This window comes from Cricetulus griseus, chromosome 2, assembly GCF_003668045.3.
Source record: "Cricetulus griseus strain 17A/GY chromosome 2, alternate assembly CriGri-PICRH-1.0, whole genome shotgun sequence".
Taxonomy (NCBI): Eukaryota; Metazoa; Chordata; class Mammalia; order Rodentia; family Cricetidae; genus Cricetulus; species Cricetulus griseus.
In genome coordinates, this window is record NC_048595.1 from 423,733,398 (window position 1) to 423,755,534 (window position 22,137).

Sequence of the window (22,137 nt, forward strand, 5' to 3'; positions counted from 1 at the left end):
GTTGTTTTTAATGTGCTTCAGTTGGACACTGCATTTTCTGCAGAGCAGTAAAAACATGAGCACACCAAAGTGGCATCTGCATTAATGATGAGCATCTCCAGGGTAAATAAATCTAAAGCCATTATCTTGAGTTACTACTGTACATTCTTCACAAGTATCACCTTTGTCTACTTGTTCCACAATTCTCATTTTCTACACAATGGCTAGAGATATCTTTAAAAATAATAGCCACATTCCATTCATATACTGTATTCATCCATTTTTCTATTGATATCTTAAAATACCTGAGTCTGGAAAATATGCAGGTCAAAGAAGCTTATTTCTTCATAGATCGGTGAATCAGAAACATGTTACTGGATTTTGCACAAGTTTGGCAAGGGTCTGTGGGCAAACAGTATCATAGTGGTGAGTGTGCACATAAGACAGGATGCCACAGAAATGCAGGGTACAGTCTCACTTCTCTATAGCAAAGCATTCTTATGATGATCAGTGTTATGATAAATCTTTCCGCCAAAAGCCGCTGAGCCCCACTGTCACATGTGCGCTTTATGCTAGCCACCTGCCCGAGTTAGGCCCAAATGAATACACAGAAACTTGTAGTAGGTTCAAAGCTGCTTGGCCAATGACTAGGATTCTCATCTGTTAGCTCAGTTGTAATTATCATACATCTATACATTTTATAAGACTTAGCTTATCGGACGCCTTATTGGCATTCCTCCTTGCCGGTGGACCACATTGTGCTGCTGGAGGAGCAAGGGGAAAAGGGGGACATTTCCTGTTTCCTTTGCTTATATATGAGTCTCCTTGCTATGTCACTTCCTGCCTGGAACACCACTTCTCTACTACATTTCCCAGAATCCTCTGTGACTCCTAGTCACGTCTAACTTGCTGTCTCATTGGCCAAACAGTATTTTATTTAACAATCAATAAGATAAACATACACAGTATATTGCCCATCAGATCAGCTCCAGAAGACTAACTTAATGCCTTCTAAGGCTGGTGACTCCAGTCATCTAACCAACTCTTTTTAGATTTGCCTACTTAAAAGTTCTGTCGGCTCTACCTTGCCACACAGTCCCTCATCCTCCATCACAATAATCCTTGGGGAAAATATGCAGATACTTATTCACAACCTTGAAATCATCAGGATAAATCATTGTTCTTCAGCCTCCATGACACTGTATGCCCTCATCCTGACTGTGCTTTCCATTCTCCTGTAATTCTGCTTTGCTTGCCTTCCTTACTCTTTCTAGCTTTCTTCTGGATCCCTGAATGCACTAACTTCCCTCAGACTTGTCAGTTTTTCAACAGTCAGCCTGGAACTCTCTGTCCTGAGGTCACCCTGAAGGTGCTACCTACTGCTTACATGGTTGTGAGTTGGAATTTCAGATCTGTAATGAGAGCTCCCCTTACTGACTCAAGGAAAAAAAAGAGTTCTTTCCTCCAGTCATGGTTCTTTTGTAGCTAGATAATTTTGTTCATAATCCCCTGAGAGAGACTGTGCCTATCTGTTTTTTCAGTCTACACCATAGCCTCTCAACGCATATTTGTTTAAATAATGGGAAAAGTTACTGTTCATATCCTGATGCATATCTAAACATGAGATGCCGTTAGTAGATGAGCAATAGTCAGGGGAATAGTATGTGTATTTGTTGTGGCAGGCCAGAGGGGAGCCAGCAACTGTGAGTGTATGTTTTCTTTAAGAGCAAATAGGTAAATGGTAACCTAAGGTCATAGGGCACAAGTTATTTTAATGTTGATTTATTCTCAACCCACTCTACACCTTCTGTTTGGCAATAATTAGAGCTTGTGAACCAAAGTGAAGGAAACATTCACAGAGTTGAATTACCTAAAGCAAAGACAAGGGTGTCTAATTAGTCTTTCTTATGACAATCTTTTTTGGAATAATATTCTTCCCTTTGAAAACTCTAACTGTGGTGCTTATGTCACCAACTCTACAGATAATTAGCAGTGTTCTCCATACACCTACACTCATTCCCTCCAAACTATCCTATGTGACTCTACCATGAGGAAAAAGAGTTTCAATATAGACAAGAGAGCATTTGAGTAGCTATCATGTGGTCTTGAATAACGTTTCCTATTATAAAGGAGAAAAAAACACCTCTCAGCAACAGGACATTGTTTTATGTAACATGCCTGGTATATTGTTTAACAAAACATCTCATGGATTTTCATCAGGACATGGCTTGATTAAGATTCAGAATTAGCATGCACCCACATCTTCTTTTTTTGAACCTCAAAGATGTTTTCTTGTGCTATTTCCACCCTAGTCACAAGCTTATTAACTTGGGAATGAGGTGACAGGGCCTTTGTCTTCATGTCTTGTAATTATAATTAATAGTAAGTTAAAGAGAAGCTGAAAGCTTATATTCAAAGTTTAAAGTAAAGTGACTATGTGGCACTTGGAACAGGTGCTGGGAAGACATTAAGTGGGAACTTATTATTCTTCTTAATTAGAACTTTTGAAAACATCTTGGAGAGGGAAGTCAGTATGTAGTTGTAGAAAGACATGCATTTGTAGCAGAGTCTGAGGACAGGACTCTGCTGTCTTCATCTGGAGCCCAAAGCCTAGCAAGGGCCTGTTCTTCCTCGTTGCCTGAGCTGGTTGGAAATCTGACCTCAGATGTAGATGCCTGAAGTCTCTCCAGAGAGACACCCCACCCCCCGTGAAAGAAACCACAGAAATTTCCTTATGGTCACAATGAAATAGTTATTTACAGAAGACTAATTTTATCAGAGAACTTACTATTTGTGAATAGTTTATCATAATCAGTTGTATGTATGTACTCTTTTGCATGCATGCACACGCGTGCGCGCGCGCGCGCGCGCGCGCGCGCACACACACACACACACACACACACACACACACACACACAAACTAATTTTTTCTTTACAAAACTTGGATTAACAAAATCTTTTATGTATGTTGCTTGTTTGGTTTGGTGTTTGTTGAGACAGGGTCTCACTATGTAGCTTTGGCTGGCCTAGGAATCACTACATGCACCTGCTAGCCTCAAACTCTTAGCCATCTATCTGCCTTCATCTGTTTCTCCAGGGGTGATTAAAGCTATGCACCTCCACCCCAGTGTTCATTCTTGTATTTTTACATAATTTTAATAAATACTAGACAAACTGGACTAAAGCTAGTAAAGCTATATCTCCTTCAAAGTGGGTAGGCTTCCTCATGACACTCTGTTTGCATGTAATAATGGTCATTGTGTTCTCCCTGCCCAGCGCTGTCCCAAGTCCTCTATACGTACTAATTTATGTAACTTCCTCAAGTCTCCTGTATCAGTACTCTGATATTTCTGTTCTTTACATAGAGGCCAAGGCTTAGGCTAATGAAGAAATGTATTTAAAGATTGGTAGTTAATGAGACTGGAGTGAAAATGTAAAGTCACTACTTACTCCTGAGCCTATACTATTAAAGATTACTGTATTCCATGATATGATAATTCTACAGAAAAAAAAGTCAGCAAATCCAGCCAAAGCAAAATGTGATCCAACACCTACTTTTGAAAATAAAGTTTTATTCCATCACACCCTTACTTAGCTGTTTTGTCTATGTCTATGGCTGCCTTCATGCTACCATAGTCATACTGAATGGTTGCATCAGACATTCAGGGCCCACAGTTTAAAATGCTTCTAATCTGTCCCTTTACAATAAAAGTGAGTGAGTCTCTGCTTCAGACCACAAACAGTTCTTTCCCTGTCAGTTTTATTTTATCCACCATTATATCAATCTGAACATAGCCAGTGTCCAGTTTCCAGAAAAAATCAAATAATTCTAACCTTCTATATACTGTTAAAATGTATACCTATTCTTTAGAAACTTCAAAGGAGATCTTAGTAAATCCCCTAACATAACTGAGACAGCATTCTCTGCCCTTGTCATCTAAAAATACAAAAGGATAATTGAAGTTCTGGGTTCACTTTACCGAGGAATATAGCCTCTGGAGACAGTTCGTAGCATGTCCTGGCTCTGCCTCCTCCTGACTTCACTGCCTTTTGTATCATCTAACCTCCATGTACTCTAGTAACTCCATCTGTAAAAATTTATGACTGTGCTTAACCCATTTACTAGGAGTATTATAATGATTAAATAATTATAAAGTCTTATCACCCCTCCATATTCTTAAAAAAGACTGATTTAGAAATAATCAAATTTATATAAGCTGAAGCCTGAATATGCAGGGAAAATGTTCAGTAAATTAGTCCCTTAAAGACCTTGTGTGTATCAAATAATCTTCTACCTGTATTATGTAGAGATGTCTATGGGAAAAAGTTGAATGAAACATCAATTTCTTCTGACAACTGAATATACAATGCAAAACTCATAATATTAGTATAAGCAAAGAAGTTAAATATGATCAATGCAGCATATAGTCCATATTACCAAAAGCCTCTGTATATGGTTTAAAATAGTTAATACCAGGTTTCTCTAGTGTCTACAGAAATGGCATCTTAGCTGCAAAGGGTAGTTCTTCTAGTTTAAGAGTATGGGAGGCAGAGGCAGGCGGATTTCTGTGAGTTCGAGACCAGCCTGGTCTACAAGAGCTAGTTCCAGGGCAGCCTCCAAAGCCACAGAGAAACCCTGTCTCGAAAAAACCAAAAAAAAAAAAAGACTATTATATATTGTGGTATTGCTCATTTTCCAGATGAGTTCTTTAATTTGGATTTACCAATGACTAAATGACAAAAGCATGAAAAAGGAATGATAGCATATAAAAGCTCTCCCAGATGAGTTACTGGTATTTGTAATGCACTTATAACTAAAAATTATCAAAATGTGTATGTATCAACAGCAACTAAAGTCATAAGCCATAAAACCAGATCATCTGGGACTCAAAGTCAGCTTCTTTCCAACTGTGAAACTAAGCAGCATACACACTCTGGAAATGTTGGCATGGAATCCAAAGAGTAACACAAACAATACCACCATCAATCACTCAGTCATATATCTGACATACATTTATTAAATAGGTATTATGTGCCACACACTGCTGAGGTTGAACATATCAGGAACTAAACAATCAGATGCCCCTCTTTTGTGAGCTTTCCTTACAGTTGTAAGAATTAAACATTTAGTACAAAATGTGAGATTTTAAGGGAGTTAAATATCATTACCATTGATAATGATGAGGAAGATAATGGTAAGAGAGTTGGGAATTGTGCTTTACTTCTGTTTGGGGAAATATTCCTGGTTCTTGGCCTCAAAATTATTGATCTTGGATTTTTACCTCTTGATTCAGTATAAATGCATTTAATGAATAATTAGAACATGTCTTTATTGATTATTCTTTCTTCCAATTATGCTTAAATATTTCTATTCTTTTAAAGATCTATTCATGGTTCTTTGCAGAATAGAATATCAGTGCTTTATTGCTATATTCATATATCAGTGTTCATATATTTATCAGAAAAAAGGTTATACATGTGCATAGAGTATATATATATATATATACAACACACACACACACACACACACACACACACAAATATACAGAAACAGACCCTTATGCATAATTTTGCCTACCATGACATTAGATATTCAATGTCAATCATGATCCAAAATGTTAGACAGAAACAATATGATAAATAAAATGCTTTTGATTATATGTGTGTAACAACAGAATCTTATGCTAGACTGCCCCTTCTTGACTGGTATGAGAAGTGTCTCTCTTACCAACAAATATACTCTGTGTGCACTGCACTTAGTCACGTTTTGTTATGATTCACCAGAGTCACTATATCAAAGTGCTTGTGATTAAATAAGCATTTAAAAAAAAACTTTATAGTAGTCCCAAGTGCAAAAGTCCTTGACAAGTCAGATATGTCCCAGAAACACCATGAAGTACCTGTGTTAGGTGAAAGGAGGGACATTCTTGGCTTACTAAAAGAAGACCAAAATGCTAAAAATAAATTAAAAGAAGTTGCCAAAAATCCAGGACAAGAGCATATATGTTCATAAAATTGTAGAGAAAAATATGTTTGTGCTAGCTTAGCTGCCATTTGTTGGGCTTCAAAAGCTGTGGTCATAGTACATGGAAAGTGCTGAGGGGATATAGAAAAGACAGTCATTTTTGAGTGGAAGACATTAGCAGAAAATGTGTTATATGTTTCTGCCTCATCACTAGTTATTGCTGTGATCACTTTCTGCACCTAATTTCTAAATTTAACTTTATCACAAATTGTATGTATATAGGAAAATGGAAACAGTGCCAAGGATAGAGAGGTTGGTGTTATAAGTGGTTTTTGGTGTTCACTGGGGAAAATGACTTGAACTGTGTCCCTTGCAGTAAGTGGGGACTACTATGCATGTGTAAGCACGTGTGTACATGCACACACGCACACACACATACACATATGCACACAAACAGACATGGAATAGCAGAATTTGTTGCCATGTGACACAGGAAGCATCATTGTGGAAGGAGAGCCAGAGAGGACATTTCTAAGCTGATTTGCTTTTATTGAGCTTCTGTTTATATCTTGCCCTTTGCCTTCTACAAATAGCTCCCCTCACAAAAGTCATTTCGGAAACTTATCCCTCAAAGTTTGTAAAGACATCAATGATTTTAGTTATCTTCACTTAAAGAGGGTCATTTATCATTTAGTCAAGTGTGCCAGTGTCTGCCAGGGAAGCTGTGAGCCAGCATACATCATACTCTGTAGCTCCAAGGATTTGCTGTGCCTTCTAGGGTGCATTTGAATACAGAATTCGTTTCAATCTGACATTTTTACCTCTCGTCATATTTTTCTTTCTAATTAAGTTCCATAAAAACATCCTTTAGCTGTTTGAGCTGTAATAAATTTCTTTCATGAATTGGCCTTCTGAAAGTCAAAACCAACATTGCGCTGAACTGTAATATGAATAATTTTCCTTCCATTGTCTTTATTTTGAGCAGTAAAGTACTGAAAAAAGTAAGTGAAACAGTTTCACTAGAACTAGAGTTTCTACTATGGTGAATACATGTTGGTGAACTCTGACACCAGTCTACTTCCGTTCATGATTTGGTGGCTTTACAGCATTGATGTAAGGGATAAATAATGAGAATATATTTTTTATCATGAAAGAACTGGAGTAATAGATCAGACACATAACTTCTCCAGGAAGTGATTCCCTAAAGTTCCTATTCCAGAACAAAATAACAAGGCTATTCATAGACTAGAGAAATGACTGTGCAGAATTATCTCTTAATTATGTTTTGTTTCATTGTACTGTCTAGGTAAGTAGGCATGTTATACATTGGGACTGAAATGATCAAGCAAAAATCTTGCATTTTGTTGCATTGTTACATTTTGTTGAAGTTGGTATTTTATTAGGTACTTAAGATGAGACTCATGTGCATTCATTGAATCATAAGGCATAGATGGGATTGTGGGTAAATAAGATTAAAGCATTCCCATAGACAAAAGATCAGTCATTAACTTGGTAGACACAACTCTATAATAATTTAGTTCCTATATTTAATAGTCACAGTGATGCGGTCCAGCTCAGATAATAATGCTCAATGTGTTAATTATTTCTTTTAAAATTCTCCTTTTTCATTTCCCTCCAGGCCTTTATAAAGTGGGAATTGCTTTATACATCTTGAATTCATTACCATAATTTGTGTACTATGCATTGACTGACGCTAGCTTAAGAAGCATGCTAGCAGAGTTGAGCACCTTTTCACTGTGAAGTCAGTGGGTCACTGAGTTAAGGTTCCAATAGTATTTATTAAAAAAAAACATAATAATGTATTTATGATTCGCTGACTTTTTCCAAGGTAATACCTGCTTCTTCAAGAAGCAGACTCTACTAAGAAAATGATTGTTTTGGTAATAAATTTTTTATTGGTCTAAATATCCTAACACAAAATATCACTGTTGCATTTCTCTCCCCTAAAAGAAAAGCAAGCTATTGCTTTAAACCCAGAATTACACATGCACGATCACCCAAGTCAAGTACTTCATTTTGTAAATGAGGATTCTGAGATCCAATGAGTTGAATAGATTGATGGCAATGAGAAAGCTATTAGAGTTATAGCTGGGATATAGAGTCTGTTTTGGAAACTTCTGGGTAAAGATTCTGAGACTGCCCTGCTAAAGTGGGGCAATCATTGATATTTCTTTATTCACACTGGGAAACTGCTTGCCTTTACCCACCCATAATGCCCTTTGTCTCTCCCTATACAGTATCGCGATGCACCCCAGCAAAGACATCCTGGTCTCCTGTAGCGAGGATCGCCTCTGGAAGATGGTGGGTCTCCCAAAGGGCAATGTACTTCTTACGGGATCTGGCCATACTGACTGGCTCTCAGACTGCTGCTTCCATCCTAGGTCAGTACACACAATTCCTAAACAGCCCGATTCCTTTAGGGGAAGTGGCTGATCTGTTGCCATACTCTATAGCTTAGAAAGAACATCTGTTTGTATTCTCTGAAATTTTACGCCCTCCTCACAATGCAGAATGATGTATGTAAATGTGTCTTTGGCTTTCATTATATTAACTATAGATTGCTTGCCTTTGATATTGATACATGTGAAGCTCAGTCCACATGCTGACACAATTAGCAAGAGTAACAAGCCTTCTAGGACCAACATTATTAAGGCTGCTTATGTGTTCCTGCTCTGACAGGGCACATGGGATTCTAGTCAATAATGCATGCCAGTGTTTACTGTGTCTCTGTTAATCTGCAGGTTTTCCGTTTGGAATTAGGTTATCTGTCTAACAGGACCAGAAGGCCATGATCAATTTCTGTCAAGTCCAGTGGCTTTAAAGATATTAAAGAGAGTGAAAAGATCTGAACACACTTCAGAATTCACTGACGTTGTGTATCCAGAAGAGCCAGGGAGTGATAGAGTGCTGTTAAGCACACAGGTGGCACAAAAGTCTACCTATGCCTCCTTGTTATCAACTTCTGCTGGCAAGGGTGGCTACTTCTGCTAGTCATTGTTATTTTTAGCAGTTTTTAAATACTCTTTCTACTCCGGCCTCATCACTTTTGGTTTTTGGGTTCATTTCTAAACTATTATTTTTGGTAGTTCTTTCCTTAGGAAGATTCCTTATTGAATCATTTTCATGTTTTCACCAAGTTCCTTTTGCATTAACCATTTTTGAAATTAGATAAAAAAATAAACAAATTTATTCAGAAATCTGAAAAGGCAATGACAAAACTGAAGTAGGTTTTTTTTTTTCATTTTTAATTTTTTGAAAACTTCCCAGGGTTTAATTTATCCTCAGTACTATATACTTGAACTTAATTTATGAATATATCGTAAGTCTGTCATCTGATCAACACAGCCGTGCTACCCTCTCACCCCTGAGAAGTGCAGAGCCCATCTTGTAAGTAGAGACAACACAATTAGAAGCTTAGCCCATCACTTCAGTGGCTCCTAGGCATACTGATCAGATTTTGATAATGCCCTGTTACCATGACAGCCAGTGACTCAGATGTTTTCTCATTAGTGCTTGACCAGCAATGGTCCTTTTAATAGATCTTTCTGTTTCCCCAGTCAATTACTGAAATTAAAATGAGGTTAGATACATCATTATTCACTTTTAATAGAAATTTACATTCAGTTCTTTCTTATAGCAAGAGGGTTGTAAATGTGCTGCAGTGTTTTTCTACAGTGCATGAGATGAAAGCAACGAGGGAAATGCATTGTTAAGTGAGAGATTTTAATGGCAAATGTTCTTCTGGTATCCTTGAAGACAGATGATTATTAATAACAACCACCAAAAACTATTTTTTAAAATGTTCTTGGGGTAGAGATAAATTCTGTAAGGTTTGTAGGTCAGACCTCAAACATTTTATAATACTTAATATTTGTAGATCATCACTGGAAACTGTATTCATATAAAGTGTTTCTGTAGAAAGCTGTAGAGAATCGTGATTTCTGAAATTTAAATAATTCGAATTTGTGACATTTGATTTTTAACTTTACCTGCTTAAGTTAGTCTCTGAAAGCAATTTATTGTTGAAGATACTATTTTCCTGTTTTCATCTTTTAAAACTTGACTTGTGGGGAATAAGAAAGGCTTTGATGGGAGGTGTAGCGGGGCAAAGATGACTGAAAGTTGTTATATACATGTAGGATATGATCAATCAAATTTCAAAAGTGAAAAGTATCAAACTTTTTAAAAATTGTAATAACCATGGTATTTTAATCTAACTTAATCCAGTGGAATCAATCACAGGTAAGGAATGTAATCATAGTTTCCCTCCGTGCAAATTATGATCGAGTTTCCTTCCATAGACAAGGACTTGGATGAAGACAGGATGTTAGCATTGTCTCACCTCCTGTTCTAGTCATATAGAAATGAACTTGTAAATTTTCTTGTCAGTTTGTATCACTCTTTTTTTGGTGGCTTCTATAACTTTTTGCTGGATACGTTCTCAGCCAACTTGACAGCTACTTTAAAAATATTGTGCTTACAGGGTGGATAACTTTTTTCCTAAAAGATATTTGCCACTGAAGTCTTTGGTATTGGAAAAAAGAATATTTTTACTGATTCAAAATTTCATAGAATGTCTTTTGATGCTATCCAACACTAATCTTCCCCTTAACTTCTCCTTAATCCATCTCTACATCACTAACCTTTCCCAATTTCAGCTTCCTTGGTCTCTTTTTAAAATTAATCCCTAGGAGTCTGGTTTTTCTTATCCATATAATCTTTAGTGTGGGGCTGTCCTCTGGAGTGTGATTACCCTCCCAGGGGCTGACTCTTCCATAGCAGCTATCAACTTTCAATATCTTCTCAGTTGTGGGTGGAGCCACAGGATTCCCCCCTGCTTCTGTGCTAGAATGTTGGCTGGCTTGAGTGTCTGCAGATCTTGTGCATGCAGCCATAGCTGCTGTGGGTTCATGAGTGCAGCTGTCTTGTCACATCCAGAAGACACTATATCACTCTGGTCCTTTCTGACCTCTGGTTCTTATAATAATTTTATTTTGTTTTCCATGATGCTGCCTGAGCCTTAGGGATGGGGAGTGTGATAAAATTGTTCCATTTGTAACTGAACAAGCTACTAACACTTATTCTCTGGATTTTGATCAGTTGTCAATTTCTATGTTAACCACCATTGACTGCATAAGGAAAATGATCTAATGAAGTCTAATTGATAAACTAATTTATGGTATAAAGATATTAATTTAAAGAGCATTTTTATATGGTGTCCATTTAGCAGAATAATGGTAGCAGTTTTGCCCATTGAACCTGTGAGTTTCCAACTATGTGCTTTGGGCCAGATTTACAGTACCAACATACACATCCTCTTGTGCAGTAGGCCTTAAACCCAATCAGAAAATAGTTGGTTGCCCCATAACATTTGTGCCACTATTGGATATATGGGCATATCTTGCCACACTGCTTGTTATTGTATGCTACAACATTCACAGATGGGCAATTCTGCTGAAGATTTTCCCCTTCAACAAACTTTGTAGTTACCAATAAGGAAGAAGCTTCCTTGTCAGTACCATTTTCAGAACTATGTCCCATTATCAAAGTGTGTGGTATCTTCAGAAATAGGGTCTTATAGTCAAGTTCTTTTGAAAAACTAAGTTCTTCTTCAGGTACACTGACGTAGTGAAAAAAACAAACAAACCAAAAAAAAAGGAAAACAAAACAAAACAAAACAAACTCAGAACCTAGGCTGGAAAGATGAGGCAGCAGTTAAGAACTGGTCCTTGTCTTCCAGAGGCCCCAAGTTTGTTCCCCAGCACCTATATTAGGTGGCTCATAACTGCCTGTAATTCCAGCTTTAGGGGATTTAATGACCTCTGATCTTCACAGGTACCTACATATATTGCATATAAAGGCACAGGCACACACAAATACGCATATAGAAAAGTGTAAAAGTATGAACTTGATTTGACAGTTGTACACCTGACCACCTGAAGTTGCTCCCTGTTTCCTGTTCCCCTTTTGACAGCAAACATCTCAAATATATAAACAGTGTAACAGTTATCACAATGTTAGCAATGAAGAAAGAAGGGTTACAGGTAATAAAATAAGTCTCAGGTAATATAGTGAAAAAATAGCAAGGAGAAAACCTTACAAGCAAGACTCAATAAGGAAAAACTTCACAGTCATTGGACTCAAATATGAAAGCCTTGAGAGAGATACAGCCTGTGGAGTAATTGAAATTACACAGAAAATAGAGGAACATTAAATATATTCATCAGTATAGTAGATTGTCCTTCTACTTCATTAATTGAGCACACAGAAAGCTTTAGGTCATTCATAATTTATTTAAATTTTTATAATTTCATACACGAGTACTGTATTTACAGCATTTCCATTCCTCCTTCTTCCCTCCAACTCCTCCTTGTGCCCCTTTACTCCATCTACAGTCATGATCTCTGATTCTGTAGTTATTATTGTTATGTATGTGTGTGTGTGTTATTTTCAAGAGCACATGTGTTTAGGATTGACCCCTTTGTATTGAATAACCTACCAGGGAGTTCACTAGTAGGGAAAACAGATCTTTCCAGCCCCCCCCCCCAGCCTCTCTGAGCAGCCATTGATTGACTACAGCTCTTCATCTAGGCATGGGACTTTTATTTCCCTCATCCATGTCAGCATATCAACTGATGTCATTATACATGTGATGTTTATGAAACCATCTAGTTAAGATTTCAAAGGACCCACTGTACTAAAACAAAATAAAACCACCATGGGAGTAAAACTATCACAAGCCAACTCAAAAGACAGACAAATGAGAAAGTTGAGACAATTTGTCGTTCATGTCACCATTAAAAGGCTTACCATCCTCTTAAGGAAGATTGCATCTGTCATGCAAACAGCAAAACAGACAAAAACAGAAGCAGTCAGTGTAGTACAAAACAATTATACAAAACAACTGACTTACTGTGCCTTTAAAATATTGTCTTTATTTTTGAGAATATTACATGTGTGTGTAATTAAATATAATCAGATCTGTCCCCTACCCTCATATCCCTGGAACCATGCCCAATTCTAATTTCAAGTCTTAACTCACTAAGTCCAGTTAGTTCTAATTTCAAGTCTTAACTCACTAAGTCCAGCAAAAGTCTGGGGAATTCTACCAATTGTCATGTATTCAATAAAGAAAGGTTGTCCCTCCCTCAGCTATCAACTGCTAATATTTCCTCAGTAATGAATGGGGTCTAGAGTTTGTTTGCCCCATCTATGTTGGGATTTTTGTTGGCTTGGTCTTGTATAGGTCATGTGCAGTTAAGCCCAGCTTCTGGGAGTCCATGCTTGTGAGAGCCATGGCATTTCCCGAAGCCAGCATTTCATAGCCTCCTTCCCCATCCTCCAACTCTGTGCCATTTCACTTTCTCTGCCATGGTATTCACTGAGCCATTGGATGGTGGGAAGTTTGGAGGTTTAATATGGAAATCCTACTTAAAGCTTCTCATTTGGTCTCTTTTCCCTTAGCAGTTTGGCCAGTTATTTTTTTTTTCTGTTAATTGTTGTCTTGTAAAGTGAAACTTTTATGACCAAGGCTGAGAGCAGCCCAGTCCTATGAATATAAACATAAATATTCAGAAGACATTTTGACAGCATGATCATTTATCAAAATCACAATAGCAGGTTCTATTCTAGACCATATGTGTGAAAATAAGTGTGAAAAGCTTAGCAATGGTGTGTATGCAGGTGCATGTAGTTGTTTTCATGCATACAGAGGAAATAGGAAGATGTTGGGTACCCTCCTTGATTGCTTTCTGCTCTCCACCTTTTTCTCTTAAGATTGAGCTTGAAGCTTCATGGTGTTTTGGCTGGAGTCCTAGGATCTTCCTGTTTACTTCCCTGCAATTCCCCAACTCCAAGCAATATAGGTTCCCATTGCAGTGCCCCAGCTTTTAACTGGAGCCTACAGATTTTGCACTCAGGTTCTTATGTTTGCATCCTTTCCCACCCCTGCCAGCCCCTTCTCTGTTAATATTAGACAGTTATGCAGATTTCATACCAATTGAAGGCATGTTAAATTTTTCATAAAATAATCTCTTGAGTCTTTATCAAATCAAGACAGTATAATTCACACAACTTATCATTGCCATATATTCCTTACACTTAATTGGTTCTGTATGAATCTAAGTTCTTTAGTGGAAATTTTGTCTGAAACCTTGGGGAAAAAAAACAAAAACAAACAAGAAAATCAGTTACTCATTAGCGACTATCCCGTTGTTACCACATAGTTACCACTAGATGGCGATCGTGCATTGATAAGGGAAAAAACCCTTTGCATTTACTCGGAAGACTGATGAATTGGCCCTGGAAAGTGATTCATCAGTTCCTGAAAATGATGGATGAATGGAAAGATGAGGGGAACGTGCACTGAACTGTCTCTGCACCACTGAAAGAGCAAAATGGATGATTCCAGAAGGTGGGATTGCAACCTCACTTCACTGGGAGACAGATGTTATGCTTCGAAGCCACTCAGAGTCAACATTTCAGGTACACATGTTAGAATCCTAGAAACAGCAGCTGCTCACCATACAGGCATTCTTGCCTATCACCTGTTAGTTATGACAAAATGCCTCCTTTGTCAGTTGATTTTGGAAGCCAAAAGCTCTATCAAAATACACGAATGCTATCACCTTAATCAGTAAGGGTTAGCTACTTTCACTTGTTATTTCTTAATTGGACTCTTGAGAATTTAGCTCAGCAGTAGCATGGATCTGGTACCTCAACACAGTGCTAAGAAAGATCCAGTGAAATGCCTGTGTTATTTATCGAGCTCCTTAAGGAAGCTATTGGGAAGGCTTAGACAGTGAGATTATGCTTCACCTTCTCCCTATGTTAAACAGGAAATTAATTATAAACTGAAAAAAGTGAACAAAATTGCTGTAAAAATATGTATGCTATGCAACTGTTCTTAGGTCTAAAATATATATTATTTTAAAAACTATGACAAATTCATCATTTGAAAATTTTTACACACAGAGAGGGTTCTACATCTTATTTTCTTTAGATTTAGGCTATATTTTAGAATCCTTTAAACACTGACAAAATTACTTTTGGGGATAGTCTTTTATATTTTAGAAATTAAAAAAAATGTGCAGGACCTGTGTGCCTTTATCCACAGGCCTGCCCTATTGTTGGCCCTTTTAGAGTGGCCCTGGTTCACTGAATTGCAGAATTGCATCAGTCTGCAAGTGTGTATTAACAGGCCAGTGATATTCCTAGTTGGCCATGACCTTTAGCAGGACTCTGTTGGCTAACATCGGTGTAGTTCTGAATGTAAACCTAGTGTCCAGTGCTGGGGTTGCCTTTTCTGCTGCATGACCAGTGCTCATTATGAGAAACAGCACGAATGTTCCCACAACTCTATAAATAAGAGCAATGGGATTAGTGGCTTCAACAATTTCACAGCGATGCATTTTATCCTGTGTCCACTGCCTGAGGCAGAAATGGAGCTGACAGCATCCTGTTAAGCATAGCATCTGCCCTCATGAGCTGATTTATGAACTGAGAATAAATGGCTTCCTCTGTCATTCCTCATAGTCACTTGTCCCTGTAAGTTGCCTACTCGGGTATTTACATAGTGCCTGCCACCATAGTCCAAAGGCTGCTTGATAAGTATATCATTTAGTTATTTTACAAAAGAAATGGGGGTAACTTTTCATTTAACATAAGCATAAAACCAAGAGTTAAAATTTTCAATCCTATGGACTTATTAGTGTTTCACCTGCCTAAAGGTGTGGAGACCCACAGCAGAATGGATGCTGCCACAACCTTTTCAGATTGTTGAAATGATAATTTTGTCATGCGCTTAAAAAAAATAATGCTAGTCACCTTTATATTCTTTGAAGAAGTCTATGTTATACTTCTTCCTTGGTAAGATTTGTCACCTTTTTGTGAAGGAACATAGCACTGAGGACAATAATCTACTTCTTTAAATAGTTCCATTGTCAAGTCCTAAAAGTAATGTATGAGAGTAAAGCTTTGATAAAATGTTCTCCATAGTCCCACTGCCCAGTGAGAAATACATCCCTGTAAAATCAACATTGTAAAAATGACTTCACTTCTGTTTTCAGATACTAGTTCCTCTTGAGTTACTTAATTATTGGACACATTACACTTTATTCATCCACACTATATGTATGTATTAGTTGTTCATTTAATATTCAATCCGTTAGTATTGTAGGAGGAAATTCAATTTGAGAGTGAGCCTTCAGATCTCTCTGTTCTGGAAGAGTGGATCTAAATGCCCATAGCAGTTACAATTTAAAGAGGATCTGATATGTGTCACGAATTGCAAGTGCAAAGCAGGGAAAACTGTCTGTGTTTACAAGTGAGTTCTCCTCCTTCAGACACAGAACACGTAATTCCACCATCTCCCCTATGGTTGAATGAAGGTCAGGTGGCCAAGTTAAGATGAGTGAAGTCTAAAGGAAAGGACCACTTCCAGCTAGGGCAGTTGAAGCACAGAGTGCTTTCTCCATTGTCATGTCCCTGCTTTCAGTACTACGTGGCATAGACTGTGATATAGTCAAGGCAAATAAGACATCTTTGCAATATGTTTCAGGTGGAAGGCCTTGTCTGTTGTAACTGCTACTGTTAATTACTGCTACATGACTACATCTGGTTGTTCACATATGTAGCCTTAAATTCAGACTTATTTTTGGTGTAAAGATGACAAATACCTGGTCTGTCATTTCATTCATCTGGGAGAGTCTTTTCTAGCATTTGAAAGTGAGGATAAGCTGCAATAGGATTTTCATGACTGTTGCATGGGGAAATCTATGCACAGCCCTTGGCATAGTCCTGGGCTCCATGGAAACATTATTACATAGCATTATTGCTTTTTGTCTCAAGCAAGATCATAATGTAGGCCCAGTTTTTTTTTTCTGAAAACAATATTGTCTTCAGGTCTACTGGCATTTCTTTTTTTTTCTGGCAAGAAAATAACAAACTCCTAGGAATGCCATAATCTCATTAAGGACGGAGTCTGAATCATATCTATTCCTGTGTCCCTGAGACCCAGCAGGCCTACTGAAACATTACTGAAGTTTGTTCTACTTAGAATGAACAATGTGAAGATGGTGGACCAGAAGTGTGGACTTTGAATTTTGGGGTTAAATATACACATACATTAACACTCACATTGACCAGTCCTTGTTGGTGAAGCCATGCTGTCAAAGCAGCTAAATAGCAAATGTTAGTCAATTATGTCAATTGACATAAAGCCAATGGATTGAAGATCTTCTATGAGTTCTGCCCTGAAAGTAAATTTCAGTCAAAAACCCTTAATGAGGGAAACACCTCCAGAATTTCAGAATAAGGATGTTTAAAATATACTGCTCTGCAGATGCAGAGTGAGTAGAGCAGTGAAAAACTTGTCAACGGGCTGGAGAAATTGCTCAGCAGTTAAGAGCACTGGCTGTTCTTTCAGAGGACCTAGGTTCAATTTCCAGAACCCACATGGCATCCCACAACTGTCTGTAACGCCAAGTTGTGATACCCTCACAGAGATATACCTGCATGCAAAATACCAATGCAAATGAAATAAAAATAAATTATAAAAGGAGAACTTGTCAAAATCAATATGTTTTGCAACTCCAGAACTTTTTTCTATGAACTTCTCCGCTTTCATTGAAAACAGATTTTTTTCTCACATGAATATCCTGATTACTGCTTCCCATCCCTCCAGCTCCTTCCAGTTTCTCCCCATTTCCCTCCCTGTCTGTCTCTTTGCATCCATTCCCTCTCTGTCTCTCATTATAAAACAAACAAGCTTCTAAGGGATAATAATGATGAAATAAAATAAGATAATAATAAAAAAACCCAAAACTAACACATTAGAATCGGACAAAACAAACCAACAGAAGGAAAAGAGCGCAAGAGAAGAAACACAAATGAGATACCCACTTGTTTGCACACTCAGGAATCCCATATAGACACTAAACTGCAAGCATAATTTACATGTATTGAACCAGTGCAGACACATGCAGGCCTGTGTCTGTATCAGTGTCTATGAATTCATATGCGCATCAGCCTTTTGCTTTGGGTTGCCTTGTTTTCTTGGTGTCCTCCATCTCCTGTGGCTGTTACACTCTTCCCACCTACTCTTCTGTGGTGTTTCCTGAGCCCCGAGGAAAGGGATTTGATGGAGACTTCCTCTTTAGGGCCGAGTATTCCAAGGTCTCTCACTCTCTGCGTATTGTCTGGCTTTAGAGCTCTGCTTTTGTCCCTATATGCTGCAGGAAGAAGCTTCTCTGGGTGATGGCTGAGCAAAGGCACTGATCTATGAAAATAGAATGTCATTAGGAGTCATTTTATTGCTTTTTTAAAGAACAGTACTACTCGATTTTACCCTAAGTCTTTGAGCTATCTACTCTTAGGTTCTTGTTCATTCAAGAACTGTCAGGTATAGGATCCATCTGGTGGAGTGGGCTTTAACTAAAATCAGATATTGGTGGGTTACTCCCACAAGCTTTGTGCCACCATTGTACTAGCATTTCTTGGTAGGTGGGATATTATTTTCAATCAGAGGATTGGTTTTTATGTTTCTCTTTTGATATCATGCAAAGTACCTTCCTGTACCAAAGATGCTAGAAGGTTGAAAGCTCTATGTATGCACCAGCTTGAATTTTCCATAATGAATGAGTTGTTTAGTTGTTGTTTTCTTGAGCAATGGGGCCTTGCTGCCAGTTTGGAGCTCGACTAATATTTGTGGCAACTGCCTTGGTTGTTTAGGGACTCCCACGGGATTTTTTGGGCCAACAACTCAATTAGATGGAACCCAATCCTGGTACTGGAAACTTTATTTGGTGACAAGAGATGGTCAGTTGGGGCACTATCTAGGGCACTATTATTTGGCAATTTCATTTATATTGCTTTCATATATGTAAATATATTAGTAAGGGTATACACTATTAGATTTTCTTAATACCCCCAAATCACCCTGAATTTTAGCTGTCTACCCCATATTTCCTCTCTTCTTCCCCTCTCCTCTCCCTTTTCTTACTTGGTCCTCCTGTTTTAACACCTCCCCATCCTTTGATAACTATTTTATTTCTATTTCTTAGCAAGATCTATCTGTCTCCTTTAGTCCCTTACTCCATTCCTAACCTCTGTGGTTCCATGGATTGCAACTTAACAGCTAATAATCACATATTAGCGAACACATAGCATATTTGTGTTTTTTCTGGGTCTGGGATATCTGAGTTAGGATAATTGTTTTCTAGTTTCATCTATTTATCTGTAGATTATTTTTAACAGCTAAATAATAATTAATCCATTTTGTAAATATATCACACTTAATTGTTTTGCTTCTGTTGAGGGACATCTAGGTTGTCTGCCATTCCTGGGTATTGTGAATAGAACAACAATGAGCAGGAATGAGCATGAATCTCTGTGGAAGGAAGAAACATCCTTTGGGTATATGCCCAAGAGTGGGATAGTGGGATCTTAAGGAAGATCAATTCCCCATGTTTCTAAGGAACTACCACACTGAGTTTTATAGCTTGCACTTCCATCAGTATTAAGTGAGTGTTCTTTTACTCCACATCCTCACCAGAATAAACTGTCACTTGTTTTATTAATCTCAACAACATGACAGGTGTAAGATGGAATCTTAAAGTAGTTTTTATTTACATTTACCTGATAGCTAAGGATGTTAAAGTGTTTCTCAGCCACTTAGAGAGTTTCCTCTTTTGTATCTCCAGAACTTAACTAGTCCAAGAATCATTCATTCAAGAAACATCTGAGTAATAGCAGGGAGTAATTTTCTTCTCATGTTGTTAACTCAGACAGAAAGTCTGCAAAATGAAATGTCCTGGCATGCCTCTAGTATGGAAGATGCAAGGACAAAGAGGGTTATGCACATGCCTAGGAAGGCCTTGAGAGGGTGGAGTCACTCATCTCCTGCTAACCTTGAGAAACAGAACAAGCTGAAGCAAAGGTGAGAAGAGAAGAGTGTATCCCCAGTGATGGCATTGCAGTAGAGCATGAACACAGATACTCAATGAATGGGTGGATGATTGATTCAAAGCATTTAATTTACCAGCTCTCCAGTCAACTGGCCACTAAACTAACCTAGCAGGAAGTGCTATAAACATATGAGGCATGGACTGCATATACCTCACTGACTTATTCCTAGGAAGATACCAGCAGAAACCAAGCAACAGCAGCCAAGACCAGTGCTAAGTCAGACATATGATTTCTAACATGGACTTGGTCTCAAATTGCTGTGTAGTTAAGGCTGAAGTTAAACTTTTGATCTTGTTTCTATCCCCCAAGCTATGTGATTACAGGTATGCAAAAATACATCTGGCTTTTTTTCTTGCACATTTTCTTTTCTTTTTTTAGTATGCAGTGTAACAAAAACTATAGTTTTGAAATTTTATTGTTTATCTTTATAACCTAGACTTCTTTTAACGTGAGAGTTTTAAACAACTCTATAGTTAGTTAATAGTTTCTTTTGTATATTTACTTTTTGGTGATTATTGGGTACCTAACTTCTGAACCAATGATATTTCTTTTTTATTTTTTTAATTAGAAACAAGATTGTTTTACATGTCAATCCCAGTTCCCTCTCCTTCCCCTCCTCCCCTACCAATCCCCCAACTAAAACCCTACCTATTACATATTCTTTCTGCTCCCCAGGGAGGGTGAGGTCATAGGGGGTCATCGGAGTCTGTCATATCTTTTGGGAGAGGGACTTGACCCACCCCGGTGTGTCTTGGTTCAGGGAGCCTCTATGTGGATTGGGCTCCCAAAGTCCACACCTATGCTAGGGATAAGTACTGAAATACTACAGCAGGTACCATAGATTTTAGAGGTCTCTTCACTGAAACCCACATTCCTGGGGTCTGGATCAGTCCCATACGGGTATTCCAGCTATCAGTCTGGGGAGCAAGAGTGCCCAGATGTTCAGGTGAGCTGTTTCTGTGGGTTTCACCAGCCTGGTCTGGAACCCTTTACCCATCACTCGTTCTTCTCTGCAAGTGGATTTCAGTTCAGTTCAGTGATTAGTTGTGAGTGTCTGCTTATACTTCCACCAGCTGCTGGATGAAGGCTATGGGATGGCATAAAAGACAGTCATCAATCTTATTATCAGGGGAGGGCATTTAAGATAGCCTCTCCTCTGTTGCTTAGACTGTTAGTTGGTGTCATTTTTGTAGATCTCCAGAACTTTCCCTAGTGCCTGATTTCTCTGTAAACCTAAAATATCTCCCAATATTATGGTATCTCCTTTCTTATTTTCATCTATTCTTCCCCTGACTCCACCTTTCTGCTCCCTCATGACTTCCTCACCCCCCCATCTTCTCCCCTTCTCATTCTCCTGGCTCCCTCCCCCCTCCTCCCTTGCTCCAAATTTACTCAGGAGATCCTGACCCTTTCCCCTGTTCCAGGGGACCCTGTATGTCTCTCTTAGGGTCCTCCTTGTTTACTAGCTTCTCTGGCAGTGTGGATTGTAGGCTGGTAATCCTTTACTCTATGTCTAAAATCCACATATGAGTGAGTACATACATTTGTCTTTTTGTGATTGGGTTACCTCTCTCAGAATGGTTTCTTCTAGTTCCATCCTTTTTCCTGGAAATTTCAAGATTCGATTTTTTTCTGCTGAGTAGTACTCCATTCTGTAAATGTACCACATTTTCTCTATCCATTCTTCAGTTGAGGGGCATCTAGGTTGCTTCCAGGTTCTGGCTATTACAAATAGTGCTGCTATGAACAGAGTTGAACAGATGTCCTTGTTGTATGAATGTGCTTCTTTTGGGTATATGCCTAAGAGTGGAATTGCTGGATCTTGTGGTAGACTGATTTTCCTGAGGAGTCACCATACTGATTTCCAAAGTGGCTGTACAAGTTTGCACTCCCACCAGCAGTGGAAGAGTGTTCCCCTTTCTCGACATCCTCTTCTGCATAAAATATCATTGGTGTTTTTGGTTTTAGCCATTCTTAGGAGTAAGATGGTGTCTCAGAGTTGTTTTGATTTGCATTTCCCTGATGACTAAGGATGTTGAACACTTTCTTATGAGTCTTTCAGCAATTTTACATTCCTGTATTAAGAATTCTCTATTTAATTCTGTACCTCACTTTTTAATTGGTTTATTTGTTATTTTGGTGATTAGCTTCTTGAGTTCTTTGTATATTTTGTAAATCAGCCCTCTGTCAGATATGGGGTTGGTGAA

The 22,137-nt window shown here is 38.2% G+C and overlaps 1 protein-coding gene across 1 annotated transcript in view; it reads left to right on the forward strand.

Moving 5' to 3' along the window:
* Positions 1 to 22,137, forward strand: part of LOC100761061 (sperm-associated antigen 16 protein) — an 816,909-nt gene that overhangs the window by 359,886 nt on the left and 434,886 nt on the right. Inside the window, exon 13 of the mRNA XM_035441020.1 lies at positions 8,203 to 8,346. Within this exon, the coding sequence (XP_035296911.1) occupies positions 8,203 to 8,346 (144 nt within the window). The remainder of the gene's footprint in view (positions 1 to 8,202; positions 8,347 to 22,137) is intronic.